This window comes from Pelobates fuscus, chromosome 5, assembly GCF_036172605.1.
Source record: "Pelobates fuscus isolate aPelFus1 chromosome 5, aPelFus1.pri, whole genome shotgun sequence".
Lineage (NCBI taxonomy): Eukaryota > Metazoa > Chordata > Amphibia > Anura > Pelobatidae > Pelobates > Pelobates fuscus.
This window is the reverse complement of record NC_086321.1, coordinates 310694091-310721277: the sequence shown is the minus strand read 5'-3', so window position 1 is coordinate 310721277 and position 27187 is coordinate 310694091. Positions and strand designations below refer to the sequence as shown.

Genomic DNA, 27187 nt, shown 5'->3' with positions numbered 1-27187 from the left:
ACGGTAGTGGATTACGCCACTCGCTACCCCGAGGCGGTAGCCTTGACCAATATCCATGCTGAAACTGTGGCTGAGGCGCTGATGCAAATTTTCTCCCGGATGGGGTTACCCAGGGAGATCATCTCGGATCAGGGTACTCAGTTCACGGCAGAAGTCACCCAACACCTCTGGAAATTTTGTAAGGTCAGGCCCATAATTAGTGCCCCCTACCATCCCCAGACTAATGGGCTCTGCGAACGGTTCAATGGCACCTTAAAACAGATGCTCCGAACCTTCGCTGAGACTCACCGAGACTGGGAACGATTCCTGCCTCACCTCTTATTCGCTTATAGGGAGGTGCCGCAGGAATCCACAGGATTTTCCCCATTTGAACTGTTGTTCGGGAGGAGGGTAAGGGGGCCGCTAGATTTAATTAGGGAACATTGGGAGGGAGACCGTAGCACAGACGGCACCCCTATCGTACCATATGTGCTGGCTCTCCGAGACCGCCTGGAAGCGCTAACTTAGACGGTAAAGGAGAACCTACAGGCGGCTCAGACACGCCAGCGCACCTGGTACGATCGGGGCGCCAGGGACCGTAGCTTCCAGGTGGGGCAGAAAGTTTTAATTTTAAAACCTGTCCGACATGACAAGCTACAGGCCGCCTGGCAAGGCCCTTATAGAGTGGTGGAACAGAGATGTGACACCACTTATATAATTGGCCCCTGCGCAGGGACTGGAGGGCGACGCATGATCCATGTAAACGCTCAGAAGAGGTGACGGCTATTTGTGCACCCACCTCTGAAGAATGTGACAGCTTGCCCCTTCCCGATCTGCTGGGAGACGGACAGCTATCGGGAGATTTAGGGGAGGTGGTCCTAGGGGATCGGTTGAGTCCACAGGAGCGTCTCGAGGTACAGCAACTTCTGCAAGAAAAGCAGGAGACCTTTTCTAATGTACCTGGATACACCCCTCTGGCTACCCACCGAGTAGAGACCCCAGGGCAACTTCCCATGCGCCAGACCCCGTACCGCATACCTGAAGCGGTGCGGGAAAATATGTGCAAAGAGATTGAGGAGATGATACAGCTAGGGGTAATTGAACCCTCAGATAGCCCCTGGGCATCTCCCGTGGTCCTCGTACCAAAACGGGACGGTACGACCCGTTTTTGCGTGGATTACAGGAGACTGAATGAAAAGACTGTATCCGACGCATACCCTATGCCGAGGATAGATGAGTTACTAGACCGGATGGCCAGAGGCCAATACCTTACCACTATTGATCTGTGTAAAGGATATTGGCAGATCCCATTGTCCCCAGACGCCATCCCTAAGTCCGCCTTTGTCACCCCATTCGGCTTGTACCAATTCAAGGTCATGCCGTTTGGGATGAAAAACGCGCCGGCTACCTTCCAGCGGATGGTGGACTGCCTCCTAGATGGGTTCCAAGACTATACCTGCGCCTATCTCGACGATATTGCCATATTCAGCAATACCTGGCAGGAGCACTTGGCCCATATAGGAGCGGTTCTAGACCGAATCAGGGAAGCCGGTTTGACCCTGAAACCAGCTAAATGTAGCATTGGGATGGCCGAGGTACAGTACCTGGGCCATCGAGTGGGCTGTGGCAAACAAAAGCCAGAACCAGCCAAGGTAGAGGCTGTAGCCCAATGGCCTAACCCTAAGACTAAAACCCAGGTGTTAGCGTTCCTAGGGACAGCAGGGTACTACAGGAAGTTTGTCCCCAATTATAGTGCCCTGGCCAAACCCCTCACTGACCTGACCCGTAAAAATCTTCCCCGCCAAGTAACCTGGACCCCGGAGTGTGAACAGGTATTCCAACATCTGAAAAATGCACTTGTTAATGCCCCTGTCTTGGCCGCTCCCAATCCAACTAAACGTTTTCTTGTACACACAGACGCTTCAATGTCTGGATTGGGGGCAGTACTGAGCCAAGTCGGGGCCGATGGCGGAGAACATCCAGTGGCTTACATCAGTCGCAAGTTATTACCCAGGGAAGTAAGCTACGCCGCCATCGAGAAGGAATGCCTGGCTGTGGTGTGGGCCTTGAAGAAGTTGCAACCATATTTATATGGACAGGCTTTTTCCTTGCTCACGGATCACAACCCGTTGGTCTGGCTGAACCGGGTGGCTGGGGACAATGCCAGGCTGCTGCGCTGGAGTTTGGCGCTGCAGCCTTTTGACTTTAACATTCAGTACCGCCCGGGGAAGCAAAATGGGAACGCTGACGGGTTGTCACGACAAACTGATCTGGAGAAATGATCCATGAGCACCCCGGACATCCCCAAGCCGATCCGTGTGGGATCAGACTGTGTATGCCGGCTTGTGGGCAAGGGGGAGCAGTGTAGCGGAATGCAGTAAGCCTGTCCTGTAATATGCCTAGGTGACTGTGTTCAATATGTTATGCCTATGTTAATTTTCACATTGCTCTAATTCCATGTACTAATCGTATGTTATTCGGTAGTTTCCATCCGTACACTATGCGTATGGAAACTACCGAACCGGTGGACCACCCCAGAGAGAAGTGTGTCAGCTATTAAGGTCCACACTTCTCTCTAACCTCAGGTTAACAAGCTCGTTATGGATGTATCTGGGTGGCCGCTATTCGGTATGCGTACACGTGGCGGCGGCCATCTTACGCATGAAAAGCTCAGCGGTGTTTGGTCGTCGAGTGTCTGGAACTCAAATCGGACACTCAAACAACCGAACACCGCTGAGACCTCCAGAGCTCCGTAACTACCGAACGGAGAGTCCCAACGAATCCCCATTCAGTAGAAACAAGGTACCGAATGAGGGAATCAATATCCAGGTCAAGTTAAGTGTGGATGGCTAATATAACTGTCTGTTTTTACTGTCGAACGGAGACCGACCGCAGGGCCCAAACGCATGGAACCCTTTTCGGATACCACCTCGTGTGCGGTCGGTCAAACTTCACCCTCCACCTAACTACCGAACCCCTGGTCCGATCTGGGTGAATTTTGGATATAATAGTCACCCAGATCAGGGCTACCTGGCGGTACCCTAATATTGATGCTATGTACTAATTTAGGGGTACATCCAGGTTTGGGGCAAATGTACAGTACTAGTTAAGGGGATTATGAGTCACTCTGAGGGGAGGAGATGTGTGGGAGGTAACATTTACAGTATTGGTTACCATCCTAATTGATGTGAATCCCTCCCTTGCATGGGAGCATGCTTTATAAGGAACCCTGGAATAAAGATTGTTAGTTCTGCTCCTGAAACTGTGTGTCGTCCAGTTATTGGGATTGCTGTTGGGATATTGCTGTGTCGTTTTACCTGCTGGAAACTCTGCTTGTGGATTTACTACTGACTTGTTCCTGAGCCTCACTGGGATCTTAAGTGGAGAATAGCTGTGGGAAATCAGCTCTCCGCTACAGTGTGCAGGTCTCAACCTCCCCTGCTTCAAAGGGTTAACATTAGGTTGCCTGAGGTGTCGTGCCCATCGAGCATGGATAAGGTCGGCTGATGGCGGGCATTGGAAGGATATGATTTATGACGAGGGGGGAGGTGGTGGTGATTAGGAACCACTGTATGTTTATTGGCAAGGACGGTTGGGTCACTGTATAACACTATGTGTTGAGTTATATATGTTAATTTATGATTATTTATTTCTAACAATTTGGTTACAGAAAGAAGAGATTTAATAAATAGTTATGGATGTGTTATGCAGTAATTTATTTATGTTATAATAAATGCTGTGGCCTGTTCATCCATACTAAGTTGTCTGACGTTATCGGGGGTTGAATGGGGTTAGTTATGTTTATGCTGCATCGTAATTACCCACCACGTACAAACATGCAGAGGGCAGGTCGAGATGGGAGGGTATTTCAGTAATACCTGGAGTCCCTTCGGATTCCTTTCTTGTGGCAAACACAGCACTTTCTTTGGGGCATCTTTTTAGTCGGTGCTGTGGGATTCAGGAAGGGAAGTTGTAAAGGCACCTCCAGGCATAAAAGGGTTAAACTGCCGTTTAGTAGATCTTCCCCTTCCAGAGTTACAGGCACAGCTACTGCAGAACACCAAACTCCCGAACTGGATACAAAATCGAACTCCAACTCCCGAACTGGAACCTCACAAATAGCTGCTAGCAGACGAACAAGAAAAGCAGACAATCAGCTTACACTCCTGACAATCAGTTTCTAACAGCATACAGTGAATCTCCCCAAGGACGAGACAGAGCTCCGTGCTGAGAGTCAAGCAGTGGTCAGTTTATTCAGGGCTACCCGCCCAGTATTTATGCATGTCTCCCACCTGGTGGACACTCCCCTAGGGAACCAGATGGAAGACTGTAACACAGACAGACATGTATCACATTTCAGACACACAGAAGTACAACATCCGCACAATGCATCCTAATTTCCCTCCCTCTATCCTGGAGATAATTGAGAAGTAATTCAATTATCTCCCAGGACAGAGGCAAACTCCATTATACACGTGGGGACCCAAATACAGTAAAATACATTAAAACATATAATATTACATTTTATACATAAAACACAGACATGTCACATATCCCCAGATAGCTGGGATCTGAGCGCACAAAACTACCGAAAAGCACTCAGATCCTATTCACACAGTTCAATTGCCATGGAGCCAGAGTCTTTAATTACACGAATTGGCTCCATGGCATAGCTATCTGGGTTAACACATTCACATATGCAAACTACCGAATTAACCGGTGTTCGGCTAAATCGCACAAATAGGAACAAGGGGGCTGGAGGCTCAGCGGTGCCTGCACGTAAAAGTGTCCGCTTTTAGTGCACTGATTCCGGGCTGAGCACCGCAGGCCGTCCGGGGAGCTCCATAACGTCGCCACCTAGCGGCCGCTAAGTGTAATCAATTGACTGCACACGCTCGTTAAGCCGCGGTTAACCGCGGCTTCAGGGAGGTAGATTAAAAAGCACACGCTAGCTTCCGGGTGGCCAATTAACAGTGCCTGCCGGCTCCCCACGGCTCTGGGGAGGCTAACAGAAGGCGGTTCGTGCGGTAGACAGAATCTACCGAACGGCTGTGCAGAAAGGCATGAATAAACCTTTCTGCACAGTAAAATTAACCGTTTAACTGCCGGTCCATAATCCAAAGGCAGCAGGCTGGCAACCAGGCTCCTCCAATGCAATGTGGCGAGATTGCTCTCATCACAGAAGTGTTTTCCACAAAGTCTTTAGAGATCTACTGATTCCAAAGTTGGATTGAGGGGCTGGGTAAATAACATATGGGATAAAATGTTTAACAAAATCAAGGAAAGGGTAGAGCTTACCCGTGGCCTCTTTCTTATAGAGGATGTGGTGCTTGTGCTAGTAGGACCCAAAACCGCTTTATCTCTGTAACACATTTTATTTTTATTATAATGTGACCCCGGATGTGCAGAATGGTACTGCCTGGCAAACAATTTTTTTTTGCTGAGCCATGAGCTCAAATATGTTGTCCTACATAAAGAGCTCAAAAAAGTGAATTGACTCACAGTCACACAGAGTGATGTCAGGTATAACAGTGAACACCATCTCAGGCCATTATGTTTGGGGGTAATGTTTTGAGTAATGTATGTTTTGAGTATTGTATTTTAACAGGCTCTGAGTATTGTTTGGGTAACACTTTATTGTAAATGGACTGCCATTCGATGTTGAGGTTAACTAGACCAATGCCACGGGTCAGAATCCAAGGAGAAAATGCTGCATTTGAGGCATATAGCAGTAAAACAGATATGTGAAAAAAACAACTTATTTTACAACCTATATTACTATGAAATAGTAATTACCTGTATTCATACTAAGTACCACTATTAATATACTATGAAGATACTGATTGTATATGATCTGATACATTTTACACAAACCTTCTCATTTTCACCCACTTTCGAAAATTTAGGTCTTTAACAGTTCTTTTGTGTGAAGAACCTTCCCGGATTATACTTGTTACAAATGTGGTTAGGTTGTGGTTACCCTATGTCGCATTTGCTGAAAATACGCCCCCTCTGTCTACATCAACATTTTGTAGTAGACCACAACTAAGATATGCAGATACATCAGCGTCACAAAGTTACCTACTTCCATGTTCAACTGCTCCATTGCTCTGGTACATGCTACGTGTAAAGAAAAAATATTGAAGCATAAAAGGCTGATGTACTGGTGATGCAGACATTTTCACATCCTAAAAATCAGTATTTTATAATACTACCTAGAGAAACTGAAGTTGTCAGTGTCTTATTTCAAGAAACAATTCCCATTCTGTCATTGGAACTCAATGGAACTGCTGTTCATGCTAATCATTCAGCTTGTCATTAATCTACAGAGAGGTAAGACTATCTGTGTTTTATCTATTTTACTAATATCCCTCCAATCGGCACGTGGATATTTTATTGTCAGGGAGAAGGTCTTTTTTAGTTATATCTTGAGAATCTACTAGGGCAGAATGTTTCTAGGGGAGGAATGTTGCTAAATAAGGGCTGACTTTGAGTGTGTGTGTCAGGTGGGGAGGGAGGTTGATGGGTGAAAAATGTCACTTTGGAGGGTCTTGTGCCAATAAAATATTTTTCTTTCTTATCCCCCACAGCATTTGACCATGCTCTAAATCTGCACACACAAACTCCACTTGACCCTGCATACACAACCCACATTTGCAAACACAGGGGTGTATATGTGTGTGCAAGTTCACTTTGTGTGATTGCAGATGCAGAGGTGTATATATGTGCAGCGTCAATGTGTGTTTTCATACTTCCCAACATTTTATATGGACAAAGAGGACACTTTCATTTTAGGGTTGTGAGTAGGGTGTTGTGAGGGACAGAACTGTTTTGAAGAAATTTCAGGTTATTTACTAATAACAATTTATACAACTCAAATGGCACTTGATTGTATAGACTTATACATCAAAACTCTCACTTGTAGTAAATTAAAATCTGAATAGAAAGCATAGTTGATTTGGATGATTTATCAGCTCTGCCACAGTTTAACTATTACTGCCTTTTTTGTTCCATTTAAATTTCAATTTGCTACAGAGTTTAGTGGAATAACCCTGAGTATGTGTTAATGTAGGGATATGTATGTATGTTGTGTATATGCGTATTTAAATTCAGAGGGATATATGTGTAGGTATGTATTTGTATAGACTGGCAGTGTATAAATGCAGTAATGCAGGGCTCCCAAATTTTTTGGGGCCTAGACCCACTTTTGAAAATAGTAATTTACCGAAACTCACTCGCTTGTATTGCATGTTTAATAAAAAAAGAAGGGGTTGAATTAAAAATATTACTTTCCTACATTTCAATTTTTTATTAAATACACTTAATATATAGTTATTAAATAATACATAATGAGGTGTATTTGAAGAATGGGCTTGTCGTCTATTTTGCTTATGATGTCCTTGACGTCCATATTGACACAAGGTGTTTGATAATTGAAGTTGATTTAAAAATGTGTTTTTAATTCCTATCATTGCAAAAAATCAGACACACATTTATGAAGTAGTAAAAGGAAGCATTACTCGTAAAGCTGTGGCAGAAAGAGTTGGATACGTACTTTGAACAAAGCCAAAGCTGTATCAATTTTTTTATGAACAAACTTATCATCAGATTTTGCATAATCGTTGACTTTAATGATTTACTCTAGATGAAATTTAATATTTTCACGGCATTGAAAATCGTCTGCCAAACCTTTCGAAACTAACGCTTGAAGACTACAGTGCATACATGATGCATTCAGACTTAGTTTAAGAACGTGCGTCACAACACCACTTTTTTTACCACACATTGCTCGTGCACCATAAGTACATATACCAATACAATTCATCCAGTGCAGTTTCTACACTTTTACATAAGTACCAAAAGTTCCAAAAACCTACTCACTAGTACCTCAAGTAATTGGTTAAAAAAATATATATATATCTTCAGGCAGCTGTGCCATATAAAAATAAAAATCGCTTGCTTTAAAAAAATAAAAAATTAAGCGGCTTGTTTCTCAAATGTACATGCTTTTACTCAATATGTCAAAGTAATTTGTTTGGTCGCCCTCTCATTTGTGAGAATTTCACCACTGTGGACATGGATCTCCTTTGTCACCATTCCACGTTAATCCAAATTTTAAATAGTCAAAATCTTATTTTCTTACTAATTTTCATTGTTTTGATAATTGAAAACTTGTTGAGGGATTTTCATAAAATGTAAAAAAAAATCTTCAATTGTCAGCCAGCTCACAGATGCGTAGCTCAGCATGACTCACCCAAAATCAGCTGGCGACCCACATTTTGGAAAACCCTGCAGTAGTGTATTTGTGTGTAGGGTGAGTCCTGTAATGCCGGTGTGTGCTTGGCTATTGCATTTACCTATCTATCTCTGCCTTCTAGTGCACTTCTCCACATCTACTCTTTTGTATCTCCTTCCATCCACCTATATCTCTCATACATCTCCCCACACCCCTTTCCCCCACATCTACCTCTTCCCATGATTTTTTTCCCCTTTGTATATTTCTGCCTATATCCACTGTTCTGTTACAAATATCCCCTCTTCCACTTGTGCCCCTTTTCTTTCACATGTGTCTTTCTGTCTATACAACAACAGCTGATATTTGAGGCTGTGTGGCGATGCCTGTATTGCAAAAATATGGTAATGGGAAGATGGGTATTTTTCTTTGATGTGGCTCTGGAGACTTAGAGATAAACTTGCCTGCAGACTTTTAAATCGATGTTTAGCTCCATCCCCTTCCTCCTGGTTCCTCTCCTCACTGTCACACTCACTGCACAGTGAGGAGTGCTTTTCTGCCTGAGTGTGTTGAGATGCCTGCATTCCCGGCACCAAAACAGTTAATAAGCTGAACAGCAGTTTACAGCACTGCCTTCTAGAAGATAAACTTCAAAGGCTGCAATGTAAGCAGATAAGACCTGCTCTGCAGGGAATCAGGTCGGAGTGGAGATAACCTGCTAATTTCCAGTAAGTCATTCTCCTACTTTGGCATAAAGATGTGTAGACACTTAGAGGGACATTATAGTAACCAGAGCAACTACAGTGTAATGTAGTTGTTCTGGTGTCTACTGCCTGTCTTTGCAGGCTTTTCAATTAAATACTGCCTTTCCAGGGCCGTCCGCTGGTATTTTTCTTTTGAGATTTAGAATACGCTGCAATACCGGCGCCGGCTAATAGGTCGCCCGCTGTGTATGGAGAAAGGCAGGCATAGTAAGCTACATCTTATCCCTGCTTCTCTCTCCTGACTGAATCCGCAAGGGAGCAGCACAAAGTGCAGCCAGCAACTCCCAGACTGCAGGGACAGCCTACAGATCAGGTAAGTGAGGGATGGGGGGCAGCCTACAGATCAGGTAAGTTAGGGATGGGGGGGCAGCCTACAGATCAGGTAAGTGAGGCATGGGGGGGCAGCCTACAGATCAGGTAAGTGAGGCATAGGGGGGCAGCCTACAGAATAGGTAAGTTAGGCATGGGGGGGCAGCCTACAGATTAGGTAAATAAGGCATGGGATGGCAGTTTACAGATTAGGTAAGTGAGGCATGGGGGGGACAGCTTGCAGATCAGGTAAGTGAGGCATGAGGGGCATGTGGTGGGACACCAATGGATTGACAGGCTCTGCTAAAAATATATTTTCTAATCTAATAACACATGGACTTAACTAGCTGATAATCATCACCTTCAGGATTATAGAAAATAATATAGGACTTCATGTATGAAGTCAGAGTAGGAGGATGTAGTCCCTAATTTTTTTTGTATTTTTTTTTTTGTTCCATCTCTGCTGTGTGTCCCATGTAGTCAGATTTACTATTACCACCATGGGTGTCCGCAGGAATTTTTCCGGGGGGGGGGGGGGGGGGGGGGGGGGGGCATAATTGTAATGACATCCATGCTTGGTCCCATTTTGACAGTGTCATGAAAGGGAAGGGGCATAGTCATTATCCTATAAAGCCAGGGTGAACAGCATTTTCAAAACTATGGTGTCAGGAATACATGTTTGTATTCCTGACACTATAGTGTTCCTTTAAGCAAATTAAAGGAACATTCTGGTCACCAACTTCATCTAAATGAAAATGCTATAATGCCAGGAAGCCCCTGGGTGCTGCCTTTCCTTTAAGGTGTTAAACCGCTCTCAAATGGTTTAACCCCAAAGGCTTCCTCCAGGTCTAGATCTACAGGTCGCTCAGCGGTATTCGGCTACTGAAACGGAGTGTCAGGAAGTGCAGATTGACTTTAGGCATGGGTGAAGATTGGCTAGAGTGGTTAGCTGACTCTCTAAGCCAATCGCTAGTTCCCGGTTCATAAAAATGTTTTACTTTTTTATGAATGGGGAGCTACTGATTGGCTTAGAGTGCAAGCTGACCGCTCTAGCCAATCAGCGACACCCCTACCCAGTGGCACTCTGTGCTTCCTGACACTCAGTAAATAAAAGTGAACACATTAACACTGATATTTTTTTTACCTGGGGAGATGAGAAGGTCCAAAGTTTCCCTGCCAGGCCCAGTTACCAAAGCCTTATGATGTGGTGTCCAGGATAAAGTAGAGGGTTCACTTCACTTTTCCTTCCTGCTCCAATCTCCCTTTCTTCTCCTTCATTTGACACAGTCTTCTTTTTCTTCTGACACTGTCTTTTCTCCTCCTTGGCTCATTCTGCTCCTTTATCTTTCTGCTACTTTCTGCTTATTTTGCGCCCTTCTGCTCCTTTCTCTTTCTGATCCCTTGCTGCTCCTTGCAGACCCTTGCTGCTCCTTGCAGAACCTTTCTGCACCTGCTCCTACTTTACCTTTGTGCTCCTTCTCCCCCGTTCTGCTCTTTGCAGACCCTTCCTTCTCTTTGCAAACCCTTCCTGCTCCTTGCTGTCCCTTGCAGACCCTTCCTGCTTATTTCTGCTCCTTCTCCTACTTTACGTTTGTGCTCCTTCTGCCCCTTCCAGCTCATTGCTGACCCTTTCTGCTCCTTGATGTTCCTTCCTGCTCATTTCTGTTCCTTCTCGTACTTTACCTTTGTGCTCCTTCTGTCCCTTCCTGCTCCTTGCTGCACTTTCCAGCTCCTTGCTGACCCTTTCTGCTCCTTCTACTTTACCTTTGTGCTGCTTTACCTTCCAGCTCCTTGATGACCCTTCCTGTTCCTTGCTGACCATTCATTCTCCTTGCTGACCCTTCCTGCTAATTGCTGACCCTTCCTGCTCTCTCTCCTACTTTACCTTTTGTGCTCCTTGCTGTCCCTTCCAGCTCCTTGCTTCCCCTTTCTGCTCCTTGCTGTCCCTCTCTGTTCATTTCTGTTCCTTCTCCTTTCTGCTCCTTTTCTTACTTTACCTTCCTGCTCATTGCTGACCCTTCCTGTAGATTGTCTCTCCCATCCCTCATTTACCTGATCTATAGGCTGTCTCTCCCCCCTCCCTCACTTCCCTGATCTGCAGGCTGCCCCCCGTGCCTCACTTCCCTGACCTATAGGCTGCCCCCCCGTGCCTCACCTCCCTGATCTAAAGACTGCCACCCATGCCTCACTTCCCTGATCTATAGGCTGCCCCCCCATGCCTCACTTTCCTGATCTGTAGGCTGCCCCCCTCACTCCCCATGCCTCACTTCCCTGATAGGCTGCACCCCATGCCTCACTTCCCTGATCTATAGGCTGCACCCCATGTCTCACTTCCCTGATCTATAGGCTGCACCCCATGTCTCACTTCCCTGATCTATAGGCTGCCCCCCGCTAACCTGATCTGTAGGCTGTCTCTGCAGACTAGGAGTTGTGTGCTGCTCCCCTGCGGATACAGTCAGGAGAGAGAAGCAGGGATAAGATGTAACTTCCTATCCCTGTCTCTCTCCATACACAGCAGCACCTACTGTCCGGCGCCGGTATTGCACAGTATTTTCAATCTCACACAAAAAATAGCAGAACAAGATCAAAAATGCCTTAGCACCCCCTGCGGACGCCCATGATTACCACATACATGGACTTTGATACATTAGAGAAAAGGGAATGGCTACAGTAACAAAAGGGTTAACTAGGTGCATTACTTCTGCCCACAGTGCATTTGTGGCTGCACAAAACATACAAAATTAACTGGGCCGTATACCCTTTCCTAATGTGTAAAATGTCAGAAAACTGTTGTCTTGCTCCTAGACTGCAGCTGTGAGTCATGATAAGCCTGTAGTCTTTCTACCGGGTCCTATGAAATTTCTCTCTCTTATCATAGCCTTTAATAACCTTATAACCATATCCTAGCCTTTGAAAAATGTCATATTGAACCTGTTGCAGGGACTGGGTTCTTGGTGTTGCCAATGAACAAGGGAGTATATACACCAAAAACAAGTAAAAAAATAGGCGCTAGTAAAAAATGTCTAAATACAAATATCAAGAAATATTATAAAACAGAAAAAGCTGCACCTTAACAAGTGTAAAGCTCCAACACAACACTCTTACAATACAAAACAACTCCAAATAAAGGTGCGCTGTGTCTTTAAGACCACATTTCTAAAGTGCCAAATGTGCAATTTGTGATAAAGTGCAAAAATATAGAAAGTGCACTCAAAGTGTTAAACAAAATTATACATACATATATGCGTCCTCTCCAATAGCAATGAACATATGAAAGGGAGAGACAAAAAAGCAATAATAGTGTAAATCTATTTCAAAAGACTTATTAGTACGGTGATATAAAATTTACACTCACAAAGATAGAGCAGTAAATGCCTGCTCTAGCTGTATCCGCTTCTTCAAATATTTCCTTAAGGAAAAAGACTGCACGGACAAAAGAATCTTTTCACATATTTTAATGCCCAGCTTAGCACAGGTACTCCACCTTCCTCTGCATACAGTACGTGTATCCAGACAGAACAAATACATGGAACGCCTGATCTCTTACCGACCAGATCCCGCCACAATGTTCTCTTTCAGTAGTCCCGCCGCCAGGCTCTATAGTATCGTCATCGGCGAGCGCCGGACTTTGAAATCGCCATCTTGTGAAGGTCTGGAGAAGAAAATGATAAAGAGGTGATAGAGCCATAGTTGTGTATGGAGGTGTGTATAAAAGACCAAAGAGGACGTGAACGGACAGATCTGATGAAGCCGTGAGTACAGCGAAACGTGTCATCACGCTAATTACGCACCACGTGTTACGCACAACTGGAAACTCCTCCTCCCGGAAGTCTGAATCAGAAGCAGTGGCGACAGCATCGGCGGAATACTAAGGGACTTGTCGACACCCCAAAGTATATACAACCTATTCCGTTTGATCACGTACTGTATGCAGAGGAAGGTGGAGTACCTGTGCTAAGCTGGGCATTAAAATATGTGAAAAGATTATTTTGTCCGTGCAGTCTTTTTCCTTAAGGAAATATTTGAAGAAGCTGATACAGCTAGAGCAGGCTTTTAGCTGAACTACCCAACTAACTCTAATAGGGTGAGTTTACTTTATTATATAGCGCTGCACTACTATCTCACGGAGTGGCAGAGGGTTCTTTCACTCTCTATCCTCTCTGTGTGTTTTTATCTTGGTTTTTCAAAAATAGTGGGTGATTTTTGGAGCACCCACAAAGTGTACAAGCTGCTACCACTGAAAATCATTAAAGTAATAAGCACCTATAACATTTGTTTCTTCTGTATCCCATTGTCTGTAGTGAGCTTGTTTGTGTCAGTGAACCTGTCCGTAGGGAGCGAGTGTGTGTCAGTGAGCTTTTCTGAAGTCAGTGTGTGTGTGTGTGCACCATTGAACTAGTGTGGTTTATTAGTGTGGAACATCCTTTTAATATATATATATTGAAATTATACAATTGACACACTGATGCCAATATGCTGATATCGGCATGGAGTATTTCCCTGCTTAAAGAATTGTCCCCAAGCAGAGCCAATCACAACAGACAGGGGGCGGCCTGGAGGGTGGGTGTTACAGCACTGTAACACCCATGGATCATCTGGAGCGAGGGGCTGCACATAAGACGAAATTCTTCCAAAGCACATACATATAAACAATACAAGCATACTATGTGACACAATGAATTAGAGGGCTGGAATTATTTTTTTCCAGGGCTGCTTTCTGTTCCCAGTCCGGCCCTGCTCCTGATAGGCCAGAGCCTGTTTGGCTCTAGCAGCCTTGAGTGCCATGCAAAGACACCTCGAGTGCCGTGCATGGCACTAGTGCCGTAGGTTGCCTACCCCTGATATAGACTAAGAGGGGTAAGACATTCAAAAGATGGGATAAGAAACACAAAACAGGAGTTAAGAGACACACAGGTGAAAATTAATTTTTTCTAACAGACTCTCTAATGGATGCTGAGACGGCCTCTGTTATTATTATTATTATTATTACTGGCATTTATAAGGTGCGGGAAGTGGGTGCAATCTGGTGCTGTGGACACATTCTGGTGCTATAGCTAGTGTTGTGAACCACCCCCATCCCAAGTCGCTGAAGGGGTTAAAACACACTTACCTGAATCCAGTCTGTCAGCGGTGGAGACCTAATGCGCATGCGCGGCAATGGCCGCGCGCGTGCATTAGACCTCCCCATAGAAAAGCATTATTCAGTGCTTTCCTATGGGGATTCCGGCGACACTGGAGGTCCTCATGCATAGCGTGAGGACGTCCAGCGTCGGTTAGATGACCAAAAGGCGTCTAAGAAGCCATAGGTCCCTCTAGTGACTGTCTATCAGAGGAAGACTTTATAAAAACTGCAATAATTACACTTTAATGAGCTGAAGTGGTCTGGGTGCCTACAGTATACCTTTAAATCAGACAATGGCAACTAAATTATTTTTTAATCTTTTGCATCAGGTTTCTCGTATGTTTTGGATGCCTGCACTTTATGTGATAATGACACTTCAAACACTTCATGACAATGCCAAAAAGGGGCAGAGCATGTATGTTATTACAATTATGCCAGCCCCCACTCTGGAAAATTTCCTGCGGACGCCCATGTGCCTTTCCAGTGTTTTTAACTGGAACCAAGGGAGGTCCAACTGACTAAACAGCTATTTAGAACTATACTGTCAGGAATATACATTTGTATTCCTGACACTATAATGTTCCTTTAACAAAAATACAACTACGCAAATACACTTAAATATGCAACACTCAGTTGATTTCTATCTGATCATCCATCAATCTCATTCTGATATCACATATGACATGGAAGCCTTCCATTGGCCTACTTTTATATTGTTAGTCTAAGTGGTGCTTTTTTGGTAAATATCTCTTTATTGAGAAAATGTTTTTCAGAGTTTCAACAAAAATGCAGATTGTGAGAATGAGGAAACACGCAGGTTTCAAATAGAGGTGAAAACATCTGGTAAAACGAGATACGCAGATCTCCACATGAACAAGGAGAGCTGAGACACGCAGGTCTCACATGGAGAGTAGCTTCACAGCATATAGGTGTAAAGGCGTGTGAGATGTTGGTGCAAGAATGTACAAGTCGCTATTTGCGGGTGTATAATGGGCTCATAGCTCCCCGAGCACCAGCCATACATCTGGGGATATTGGAGCCTGATGTGTAGGTGCTTTGGTCCCCTCTTGTCATTCCGAAATACCATCTGGGTCCCCCTGCCTTGGCATGGATGTATTGATTCAGTTGCCGCTTCCCCCCTCTCCCTTGTGTGTTTCATCGGTGTGGCGAAATTAACCTCTCCACTGATTCGTGGAGTTTTCCAGCCTCCTGTCTCAGGACTATGGGCCATGCAAAAAGGCTCATCAAAGACTTTGTTCGTTCCTTTTTGCTATCCTGTTCAGGAACCGAACAGACGCACAAACCAGGGACCACCCGGGAGCTTGGTAAGCCCTATCATCCCCTCTTAACGATTCTAACTGCAGAGTTCTAATTGTTCGTGTGGGTGGCCACAGTTCGCATGGTCGACCACGAGGTGGCGCCCATCTTGTTCCCGCGAACGCATGCAGCGGTGTTTGGTCGTTGAGTTCATGGAACTGTTTTCGGACACTGAAACTCCTGAACACCGCTGGACTTCCATTATAGCCTGCGTTCGATACTTTACATCTTCGAAGAGCGCTGTTCGGTGGAATCGTTCGTCTGAATGAGGTGAACAAGCTCCACGGTATAAATATTGACTACGTTCGATATTTCGTTTATTTGGAAACTACCAAATTAGACCGACCGCAAGCCCTGATTCTCTGGAACTGTTTTGGACATGGGACCATGCGTGCTGTAACGGACCGTTTTGCTCACCAGAGGTTAAAAAAATGTTTAGGCGATAATCCCCTTTTCCATAGACCAGCAGCTACTGCAAGCACCACTCTCCCGAACTGCAAACTGTACGAATTCTGGAATCAGTCGAACAGGAAAAGCATACAATCCGCTTACACTCCTGGCAGTCAGCATACAATCCAATTCCCCCAAAAACGAGACGACACATCGGTTTGAGGGTCAAGCAGAATCTGAGGTGCTGGCACACCCAGCCTGGTTTTTATTGCAGTTGTTACAAATACAGGTCCGCCCACAGGGAGCCCACTGCTGTAACACTCTTTCCGCTGAGTACACTCTCCGTCCATCCTTGAGTTTCGCTCAGCCATGACCTGGTTCCAGATCACATGGAATATCTCTATGGATACATCACCCCCATACTGGGCCACTCGCTGCCTCACCTCGGCCAGCCAATCATCTTCAGCGTCAGAGCCTTCCATATTTGTCTGCTCCAAGTCGCTGGATACCTCTGCTGCCAGGGGCGCTGCACGAGTGCTAGCGTTGCCCTCAACTTGTAACTCCAAGGAATGGTGTTGCCCTGTAGCTGCCCTCCTGGGCTGTGGGAATGATCCCGCCGCTTGCCACCAATTGTAACGGATCGTTTTGCTCACCAGAGGTTAAAAAAACATTTAGGTGATAATCCCCTTTTCCATAGACCAGCAGCTACTGCAAGCACCAATCTCCCGAACTGCAAACTGTACGAATTCTGGAATCAGCCGAACAGGAAAAGCATACAATCCGCTTACACTCCTGGCAGTCAGCATACAATCCAATTCCCCCAAAAACGAGACGACACATCGGTTTGAGGGTCAAGCAGAATCTGAGGTGCTGACACACCCAGCCTGGTTTTTATTGCAGTTGTTACAAATACAGGTCCGCCCACAGGGAGGTATAAAACAACCACTCACACATCCGTTACATCCCACATATTCCCTCCCCTTATCCTGAGAGGAAACTCAATTATACATACAGTTAAAACATACTTTCTACCCAACTTTCATAACTCTAAAACCATACATCACATTCACATAAATCCATTCAGGGGAACAACATATTAAAACATGGCATGAATCAGACCAGGGGTTCAAAAGTTAGTAAAGTATCTTTTAAAACCCCTGCCAGCATGGCTTTCCGGCTCAGACCGGTTTTACAGAGCCCTCTCTCCTGGAGACAATGGAGAAGTAATGCAATTACCTCCCAGGACAGAGACAGACTCCATTGAGCACATGGGGACACAAAGACAGTAAAACACTTTAAAATACATAAATTCACCTTTTACACATAACACACAGACAATTCACATATCCCCAGATAGCTGGGATCTGAGCGCACAAAACTACCGAATAGCGCGCAGATCCTATTCACACAGTTCAATTGCCATGGAGCCGAAGTCTTTAACTACACGAATGGGCTCCATGGCATAGCTATCTGGGTTAACACATTCACATAAAGTCGGGTCCATAGTCCAAAGGCAAGAGGCGGGCAAGCAGCCCCCTCCAAGGACACGTGGCGAGGTCGATTTTGCCACACGTGCGCTCGGTCAAAGTATGACTTCCGTGGAAATCCTGATCCCTGAACCGATCTAGGTGATTTTTGTATATGTTGGTCACCCAGATCGGGGCTGTCAGGGGTTTCCATGGGTTTTAGGGGTACTTTCGGGGTATTGCTGAAATGTGTGTCCATGACTCAATTATCTCCCAGGCACAGGGGTGGGATTGTCTCATTATGTATGGGAGTGTCCTGGATCTGAGAGCTAATGTAATTGTGTATTTGTTTCTACTGTGGTTTACTCTCAGGTCCAGGGGGGAGTGCCCCTTGCTTGAGAACTTGCATATAAGGCCAGTTGTGGCTACCATTAAAGGAGTTCCTGCTCCTCATCTCAAGCTTGGGGGAAATGGCTGTATCTACCCTGGGGATTGCTATATCACTATACTCCCCTGGGATTATAATCATGTGGCGGAACCAACCTCGCCACTGTGCACTGGAAGAGCCTGGTTGCCTGCCTGCTGCCTTTTGACTATGGACCGGCATTTAAATACTTTATTTTCCTATGCAGAAAGGTCTATTCATGTATTTCTGCCCTGGTGTTCGGTAGATTCTCGGATTTACTGAATGAACTCATTTAACCCAGATAGCTATGCCATGGAGCCTATTCGTGTAAAAAAAAAAAAAAGACTTTGGCTCCATGGCAATTGAACTGTATGTGTGTGGTCTGAGTGCCATTCACTAATAATGTTCTATCTGGGGATATGTTGCATGTCTGTATTTTATGTAATAAATGTAACCTTGTGTATTTTATTGTATTTTACGGTCTTTTTACTGCCATGTGCTTAATGGAGTTTTGCCTCTGTCCTTGGAGATAATTGGATTACATCTCAATTATCTCCAGGATAGAAGACTCCGTGGAACTGGTTTAAGGCAGAAAAGCCATGCTTAATTTGGTCACAAAGGACTTCGATCTATCTTTTGAACCAATTTGGATGATTTTGACATATGTTTGTATTTTGAGTATGCTGATTCTGAAAATGTAAGTTTAATGTGAACGTGATGCATACTTTTAAAGTTATGAATAATGTGGAAAAACTGTATTTCTCTGCCTGTGATAATTACATTACCTATTGTGTAAGGTAATTGTATCACAAGCAGAGGGGAGGATTTTGTGTGGGAGTGTCTGACTGTATTGTACGTGTTTATTGGTTGTTTTCCAAAACCCTGTGGGTGGTACTAATGTGTATATAAGGACAATAAACACACAGCTGTCAGTTCTGCTTGACCCTCAAACGAAGTGTCGTCTCGTTCTTGGGGGGAATTGGATTGTTTGTTGACTGCCAGGAGTATAAGCTGATTGTATGCTTTTCCTGTTCAGCTGTTTACAGCATTCATATGCTTGAGTGCATTCGTATGCTTCTCCGGTTCGGTGGTTGTGGTGTCTGCTGCAGTGCTTGGAGTCCTCAGGAAGTGCTAGGAGCATCCTTCATCCAGTCGGGGTGCCCGTCGATCCGTTACACTCAGGAAGCGCTAGGAGCATCCTTCAACGGAGGTACCCAGTCGGAGTTCCAGTCGATCCGTTACATTGATAAAATAGAAAGGTGAACAGCGCTAAAGATCAGAAAATGTACATACGTTTAGTAGAAATACTGGCCAGCGGAGTAACTTAAAAAAAAAGGAGAAACAAAAATACAAATAATGGTACAGTATGTTTGAACAATATAATTCCACAAGAACAAAGAAGTTATATTCACACTCACACTTTGAGGAGCTATATCAGCTCGGTGTTAAGAGCTTGGACGGAATAATCCCCGTCTGTGGATTTCTTGAGGTTCAAGATCGTTGGTGAGTTTATAGGTGTAAATATTCGTTATATGAAAAACAAGAGTAAAATACGCCGCATGGTATAGTACGTAAATATAAAATATTGTAGTAAAAGTGGATGATCCTACTTACATATACTAGAGCAACGACCTGCTCTAGTTTGGAGAATTTCAGGTGGAATAATCCCCACCTCGGGATATAGTGGACCCAGGTATAGCAGCAAAGCAGTATTAAATAGGAAGGAGGACAAGAAAAATGACTGGATGGTTTAAAAAATATATATATACTTTAATACAATAAGTAAAAAGTGAATAATACACTATAAAACCAGTCCTGTATAAAAGTCCAAAATTCTTCCTCACTTGACGCGTTTCGCCGAAGCTTTCTCAAAAGTGAATGCTTGCTGCTTGGGGTCCTTGAGATTATATACCTTCTCTGATGATGAAAATCGATTCTGCTGTGCATATTTCCTCATTTCCTGTTTTCAGCAAGATAGCATAGACAGGAAGTTCTCCGGACGCCATCTTGGATGTGGGCAATTTATGGGAAAGTTCAAAAATAGGAATCAAAGGTATACAATAACATAATAACATATTGGATCAGATAGAAACTTGAATAATTACAGATATGGGCACACATAGGGTATATGATAGTGGAAATCGATTCTATTATGTGTATTTTCTCATTTCCGGTTACCAGCAAGATAGCATAGACAGGAAGTTCTCCGGACGCCATCTTGGATGTGGGAAATTTGTGGGAAAGTTCAAAAATAGGAATCAAAGGTATACAATAACATAATAACATATTGGATCAGATAAAAACTTGAATAATTACAGATGTGAGCACACATGGAGTATATGATAGTGAAAATCAATTCTACTATCTGTATTTCCTCATTACCGGTTTTCGGCAAGATAGCATGGACGGAAGTTCTCCGGACGCCATCTTGGATGTGGGCGATTTATTGGAAAATTCAAAAATAGAGATCAGAGGTGTACCATAACATAATAACATATCGAATCGGCTAATAACTTAAACAATTACAGAAATGGATACACATAGAGCTTATAAGTGACATAAAATATATAATAATAAATTACTTAATAGTGTCATAAACAAAACTGTTCCGGCTGCCATTTTGGATGTGGGCTAGTGACAGAAATTGAGCTCAAAGGATGCCATATCAGAAAAGGGCATACTTTAAATGGAAAGGGGACATGCATATACAGCTAGGGGAAATATAAATAGTATAAAAACACAGTAGTCTTTGCATGAAAAGGGTGTAGAAGAATTTATAAACACCCATTGAAAGTGGATTATAGAACATAAGTTATAAAAAATGGATTTTACAAAATGAGTTATAAAAAATGAACCAAATCGAATTCTATATTAAGTCCATTTGGGTGGAGGGTATCTAAACGATAGACCCACTCCATTTCTAACTTGCCTATGTTTCTGATGGTATCGCCCCCTCTCCAATGTGGTTTATATTTAGCAATACCCAAGAATTTTAACAGGCTGGGATCTTTGTTGTGCTGTAAAAAGTGCGCAGATACAGAGTGATTTTTGTAGCCTTTTTCAATATTACGGCAGTGTTCACTAATTCTTACTTTCAATGGCCTTATTGTTCTGCCGACGTATTGTAGTCCACATGGACACTCTAACATGTAGATTACGTTATTACTATTGCATGTTAAAATTTCATTAATGTTAAAGAGCTTTTTGTTTCTGTTAGACTTAAACTCTGATGTGCATTTTTCCATTTTGTGTGTTTTTCTACATGATATGCACGTGTTACATCTAAAAAAACCTTTATTAATAGTTAAAAAATTGTTTTTTTGTATGTTTTGATTTCTAGTGAAATTATTTGTAAGTTGTAGTTTTAGATTAGGCACACCTCTATATATTATAGTGGGTTTATCTGGTAGGGCTTTACTTAGTATTGGATCCTCTTTAAGTAGATGCCAATTTTTGTTAATAATCTTTTTGATATGTTTGTTTTTTGTTGTTATAGTCGAATATCAGAGGAAGGGTGAATCTGTTGGTTTGAGGGTCCTTAGGTGGTTTTTGAAGCAATAGTGATTCCCTCTGTGTCTCATCTATTGATATTATAGTTTTGTCTATTGTTTTGGGGTTGTAGCCTTTTTGTATGAACTTTTGTTTCATGTTAGTTGCTTGAGTGTGGAATACTGATGCTTCTCAGCAGTTTCTTTTCAGTCTGAGAAATTGGCTTTTGGGTATTCCATTAAGCCATATGGGGTTGTGGCAGCTGTCATAGCTAATAAAGGTGTTAGTATGTACTTCCTTAAAATGTGTTTTAGTGCAAAGTGTGTTCTCTTTAACATAAAGTTCTAAATCTAAAAAGGTTACTGTATGGTTACTAAAATTGGAAGTTAAAATTATACCTTCATTATTCTGGTTTAAGTAATTTATGAAGGATTCTGCTGAAGACATGGGTCCTTCCCATATAAAGAGGAGATCGTCGATATAGCGATGATATGAGACCAGGTTTGCGCACCAGCTATGCCCCTCCCATATCCATCTATTTTCCCATTCTGTCATGAATAGGTTGGCATAGCTGGGCGCAAACCTGGTCCCCATGGCTGTCCCTGTTATCTGAAGGTAAAAAGCGTCTGTAAACCAAAAATAGTTGTGGTGTAAAATAAGATCAATTCCTTTTAAAATAAATTCGATTTGAGCAGAATCCATATCTTTATGTTTTTCTAAAATCGATTTAACCGCTGAGATCCCTTTTTCATGTGGGATGATTGTATATAGTGATTTTACATTGCTAGTAATGAGAATGTAATTTTCTTTCCAGGTAATATTATTTAGTGTGTTAAGGAGATCTATGGTGTCTTTTTTTTTTTTTTTATAAATTCTTTATTTTTATCGTGCGCAGATTAACAACAGGCTTGCAGAGCCACGATAGCAGCTGCAAGCTTTTCAATACATTTTTACCAGGTAAAGTTTGGCAGATTAAATAGCACGTTTTCTTTTTTTGATAACAGAAATAAAAGAAAGATTACATGGGAATAACTGGCATTGTAACAGCAATAGTTGAGGTTAAAACACGCTAAGCTAGTCAAGTTTGTGAATGGATTAGTCACCTTTAGGATTCTGTTAACTGTCGTGTCGTCTCCATGTTATTGCTTTTCTGAAGCGGTATAAACGTTTAAGTTAATGCGATATTTATGGCTGCTTAGCCGTTCTCTTTAGTTTAGCGTCAAATTGTGCCTGACTGGTAGAGAAAATCATAGGGGAGATTCAGATTAAGAGTGCTGCTTACGTGGACCTCCTAGCATTGGGTTAATATCGTCGTGTTATGGGTATAGCTGTCGGGAGAGCTAAGCGGTGTGTAAGCAGGCGGTTCCCATTATACTAGCAGATTTCCGATCATAGGTCTGTCTTCGACTAAGAGCAGGCTAGGCACAAAGTACAGGTTCAGTTTAGTTTAACAGTGTGCATCCGACAGTGGTATAGTAAGCTATGTTTCTATTTGAAGTACGTAAGGGAGGCAAATTATAGTGGTCCCTCAACCTTGTGGCAGTGAACCGGGTAAGGTGATCTGCTCAGGGTGGTCAAGGTAACCTGCTGTCTGTGGTCGATAGGGGCGCCTACAATTAGTTTAAACGCCGTTTAGCAGGCTCTTTTGTAGAGCCTCGTTAGGCTATTGCTGTGTGTGGTCATGCCTATGCGTAAACAGTAGACAATACAATACGAATGTCTATTCCGAGAGAGTATAGTAAGGTTCGCTATGGTAGCGACCCATATCGCCTTTCGCTTGCCAGCTTCTAAGCATCAGCAGGAAGTCCTATAACGTCTACACACACCAAATAGTCTAAATCAATCTACTTAGAGTTACTAGTCTGAGAGAGCTAAAACAAACATGGCAAAAACAGCGGTATTTACAACCTAGCGCCTGTCCTCCGAGGGAGTGAGTAGGAAGTCCTGTAACTTTTAAAACATACCAGACATGTTATGCATTCCAAAGTGTGAATCATAAAGATATATGGTTAATGCAAGTGTCCCAAACTAGTCTGTAAGTCCCATGCCTTCACGAAGTCATGAGGCGGTTGTCTCGGTTTTTAGTCCCCTGGTTCTGTCTCAGGCGAGTGGTGGTCTCTCCGTGGTTCGAATGGGGCGATGTTGTCCACATCCCATTGTTGTCCCCGAGGGCTGCCCCTTCTGGGCTCTCTCTGTGCTGCAATGCCTTGCTGGGTCAGGAACGATTGGCCTTCCTCTGGTGAGCGAATGGTATGGGTTATCCCTTCCGTGGTAATCTGAAGAGAGCGTGATGTGCCCCAGCGGTACAGAATCTTCTGCCGTCTCAACGTGCTGGTAACAGGGCGCATTGTTTGCCTCCACAGCAAGGTGGGTTTGGAGAGGTCGTTATAGAATGTCAGATTATGTCTCTCGAAGGACAGGAACGGCAGGTCCCTCACCGCTGCCATGATCGCCGTTTTGTCTAGGTGTGTGACAAGCTGTAGAATGACATCGCCGCTTGTCTGTTGGGGCTGTCCGCCCTGCCTGCGGGTTCTGTAGATGTTGTCCATCAGGATGTTCTTAGCTTGTTTGTGGGGAAGTATTTGCTGGAGCAGGCGCCCCACGTATTGTGGCAGGTCAGTCTTATCTATCGAGGCAGGGATACCCCTAATCTTGATGTTCTTGCTGCGACTGCGGTCTTCATAATCGGTTAGTTTCTGAGTCGTTGTTGCTTGTGAGGCGGTTACCCTTTTCTGCTCTGCTGCAAGTGTGGTTTGCTCGGCTTTGAGGTGGGCCGCTGTTTCTTCTGCGGCCTTGATTCGCCCTGTGAGCGAGAGCATGTCTTCTCTCAATATCGCTAGGTCCGCCTGAAACATCTTACGGATGTCGCGGAGGAGCGACTTAATGTCCCCCTTTGTGGCCGGGGTGTTGTTCTCCTCGTCCGAGGATTCCATATACAGGCCGCCAGCTTGTGGGATATCATCTAGGGCGTCCATGGAGGCTTCTTCCTCCTCCGACGAGGCCTCTGCATGTAGGTCCGCCATCTTGGGCGCCACGCGCGGTAGGCTTCCCTGCATGTACTCCCCAATATTACGGTTTCCTGATGCCATTGCTGCCTTGAGCTTCTTGGTTCGTTTTCCCATTGTGTAGGTGGGGTGCTAGTCGGTGTACCGGTGATTTTTCACCCGGTTAGTTGCTGTTTTTAGGCTTGTTGGTACGGAGCTACAGCTCTGCACGTCTGTTCAGTTCGCTGGCTTGGCTCCGCCCCCCTATGGTGTCTTTTAAGTAGGATTTGCTTAATTTCACATATGGCTGGAGCATAATGTCAATATATTCTGAAAGATTTGCCAGAATTTAATCTATGCCGGAGACGATAGGCCTTCCGGGTGGGTTGATGGGGTCCTTGTGGATCTTAGGTAGAAAATATATCACAGGGATCTTAGGGTATAGTGTATTAATATAATAAAATTCTTTTGAGGTCAAAATCCCCTTCTCTTTACCCTCTCTTAGAAGATTTGTTAGTAAGATCTTAATATCACTTGTGGGATCTTTTTTTAATTTAGTGTACGTTAGTGGGTCATTGAGTTGTTTATAGGCTTCAGTCTCGTACATCTCCTTTGATAGAATAACTAGACCACCCCCCTTGTCAGCTGGTTTTATTACAATGGATTCATCTTCTTTTAAAAGTTTGATGGCTTCCTTTTCTTTTTTATTTAAATTGGATTTATCATATTTATGGTTAGTTTCTAGTTTACCAAGTTCTCTATTTACCTTCTTTCCAAAAATTTCTAATGCCTCAGATTTGTAATAGGATGGATAAAAAGTTGATCTTTTTTTTAAAAAACTATTTTTATAAATATTTGTATTTGATTCAATTTCAGTTATAATTTTATTTTTATTTTCTTCTAAGTTTTTAGATGCATAAAATCTTTTCAAAGTCGCATTTCTTATAAATTTATTTACATCAATAAAAGCCTGAAAGCTGTTAAAAGTTTTAGTTGGTGCATATTTAAGTCCCTTTTTTAGAACATTTATTTGTATGCCGGTTAGTACTTTATTAGACAAGTTGAAGATGCCGTGATTGCTTGTTTTTTCATCTGTATTTAAAATCGGTCTGATCTGACTTTTTTTATTGCGGTCATGTTTTCTTCCTGCTCTTCTTCCTCTAGGGATCTTTTCTGGCCTATGATGGGAGTGAAGGGAAGATGGTTTGTACGTAATTCTTGATTTATGGGGATCTCTAAAAAAGACGTCTCGTCTAGGTGTTCGGAAAAAGATAAAGTATGGTACCTATTATTTCTTAGTACGTCAGTGGGCGATCTAGAGCGGCTTCTCTCGTTTTTTTTATATGTTTTAGTATTGACTTTTTCCCATCTGTAGTTCTCTTTGTCAATTTTTCTCTTTGGGGATGTTGGTCTGTAAGCATATCTGTGAGTTTTTGGTCTTACTATTTGGGGTGATTTTTCCCTTGATTTTGATCTGTATCGTTTACTTTCAGTATTGTTGGTTGTGGTTTTTGTGTAGATTTTTTCTTTTTGAAATTTGCCTTGTTTTGGTATATTGTCAGCTCTTGCTTTATTAGCATATGTGTCAAAGGTTTTGGGGGATCTTGTGTATTGGTGTATAGGAGAGTGCTTTTTGGCTTTGTAATGATTAAAGTGCATAGGTTCGTGGTGTGATCGAAGTCTCTGACTGTGAAAATTACTTTTAACAGGTGAATATGTGGGTATGTGCATGTCATACTGGTGATGATTTCTTATGTGTGTATTATTTCCGTTGTTGTAACGTTTCTTTGTGTTATAGGTCCTAACTTGATTGTGTGTGTAATCATATACATCTCTATTATATTTACCGGTACTTATCTTAAATTTTTTTATGTCACTTTCTATTCTTTCAACGTTTTTCTTAATCTTCAGTGATGTATCGAAAAACTCCTGTGTGTCACTGAAGGGGGTGAGTTGTTCTTTTAGTGAATTAATTTTTTTATCTAGGGTGATTCGTTTCTCTTTTTTTACTTGAATAAGGGATTTCATTAGTCCAAAAGTGCATGTCTCTAGATGTTTATACCAATCTGACATAAAAGATACATTATCTGTATCTGAGGTGGGCATTTTAAAAAGTCTCAGACCTCTTGGAGTGATATTTTCCTGTATATATTTACTTAGTGTGGCCACCTCCCATTTTAGTTTCATCTCTTTGATGAGGGAACTTTCTAATTCTTTTAGAAGTTCCTCTATATTATCAAATTTTATGAGTGGTTCTTCTATGATATCCTCATGATTAATATTGTTAAAAATATCATTGGCATCTATACAGTAATTGTCTCTATACTCAAAAAGAGACATATTCAACACAGAAGGAGCTAGCTTATAAAGGAACTGAAAGTATCAAATGCAAAAAGGGTAATAAGCGCTCTCTTCTCAAGGGTGAGCAGCAGTTCACCAACAAGGTGTTCCCTCTACCTTGTGATAAATGGACAGATAAAATAGAAAGGTGAACAGCGCTAAAGATCAGAAAATGTACATACGTTTAGTAGAAATACTGGCCAGCGGAGTAACTTAAAAAAAAAGGAGAAACAAAAATACAAATAATGGTACAGTATGTTTGAACAATATAACTCCACAAGAACAAAGGAGTTATATTCACACTCACACTTTGAGGAGCTATATCAGCTCGGTGTTAAGAGCTTGGACGGAATAATCCCCGTCTGTGGATTTCTTGAGGTTCAAGATC

General features: G+C 43.1%; 1 protein-coding gene across 1 annotated transcript in view; it reads left to right on the top strand.

The window, feature by feature from the left end:
• Positions 1-6260: 6260 nt before the first annotated feature.
• Positions 6261-27187, top strand: part of LOC134612222 (uncharacterized) — a 460490-nt gene continuing 439563 nt past the window's right edge. Inside the window, exon 1 of the mRNA XM_063456571.1 lies at positions 6261-6312. Coding sequence (XP_063312641.1) covers positions 6261-6312 — 52 coding nt within the window. The remainder of the gene's footprint in view (positions 6313-27187) is intronic.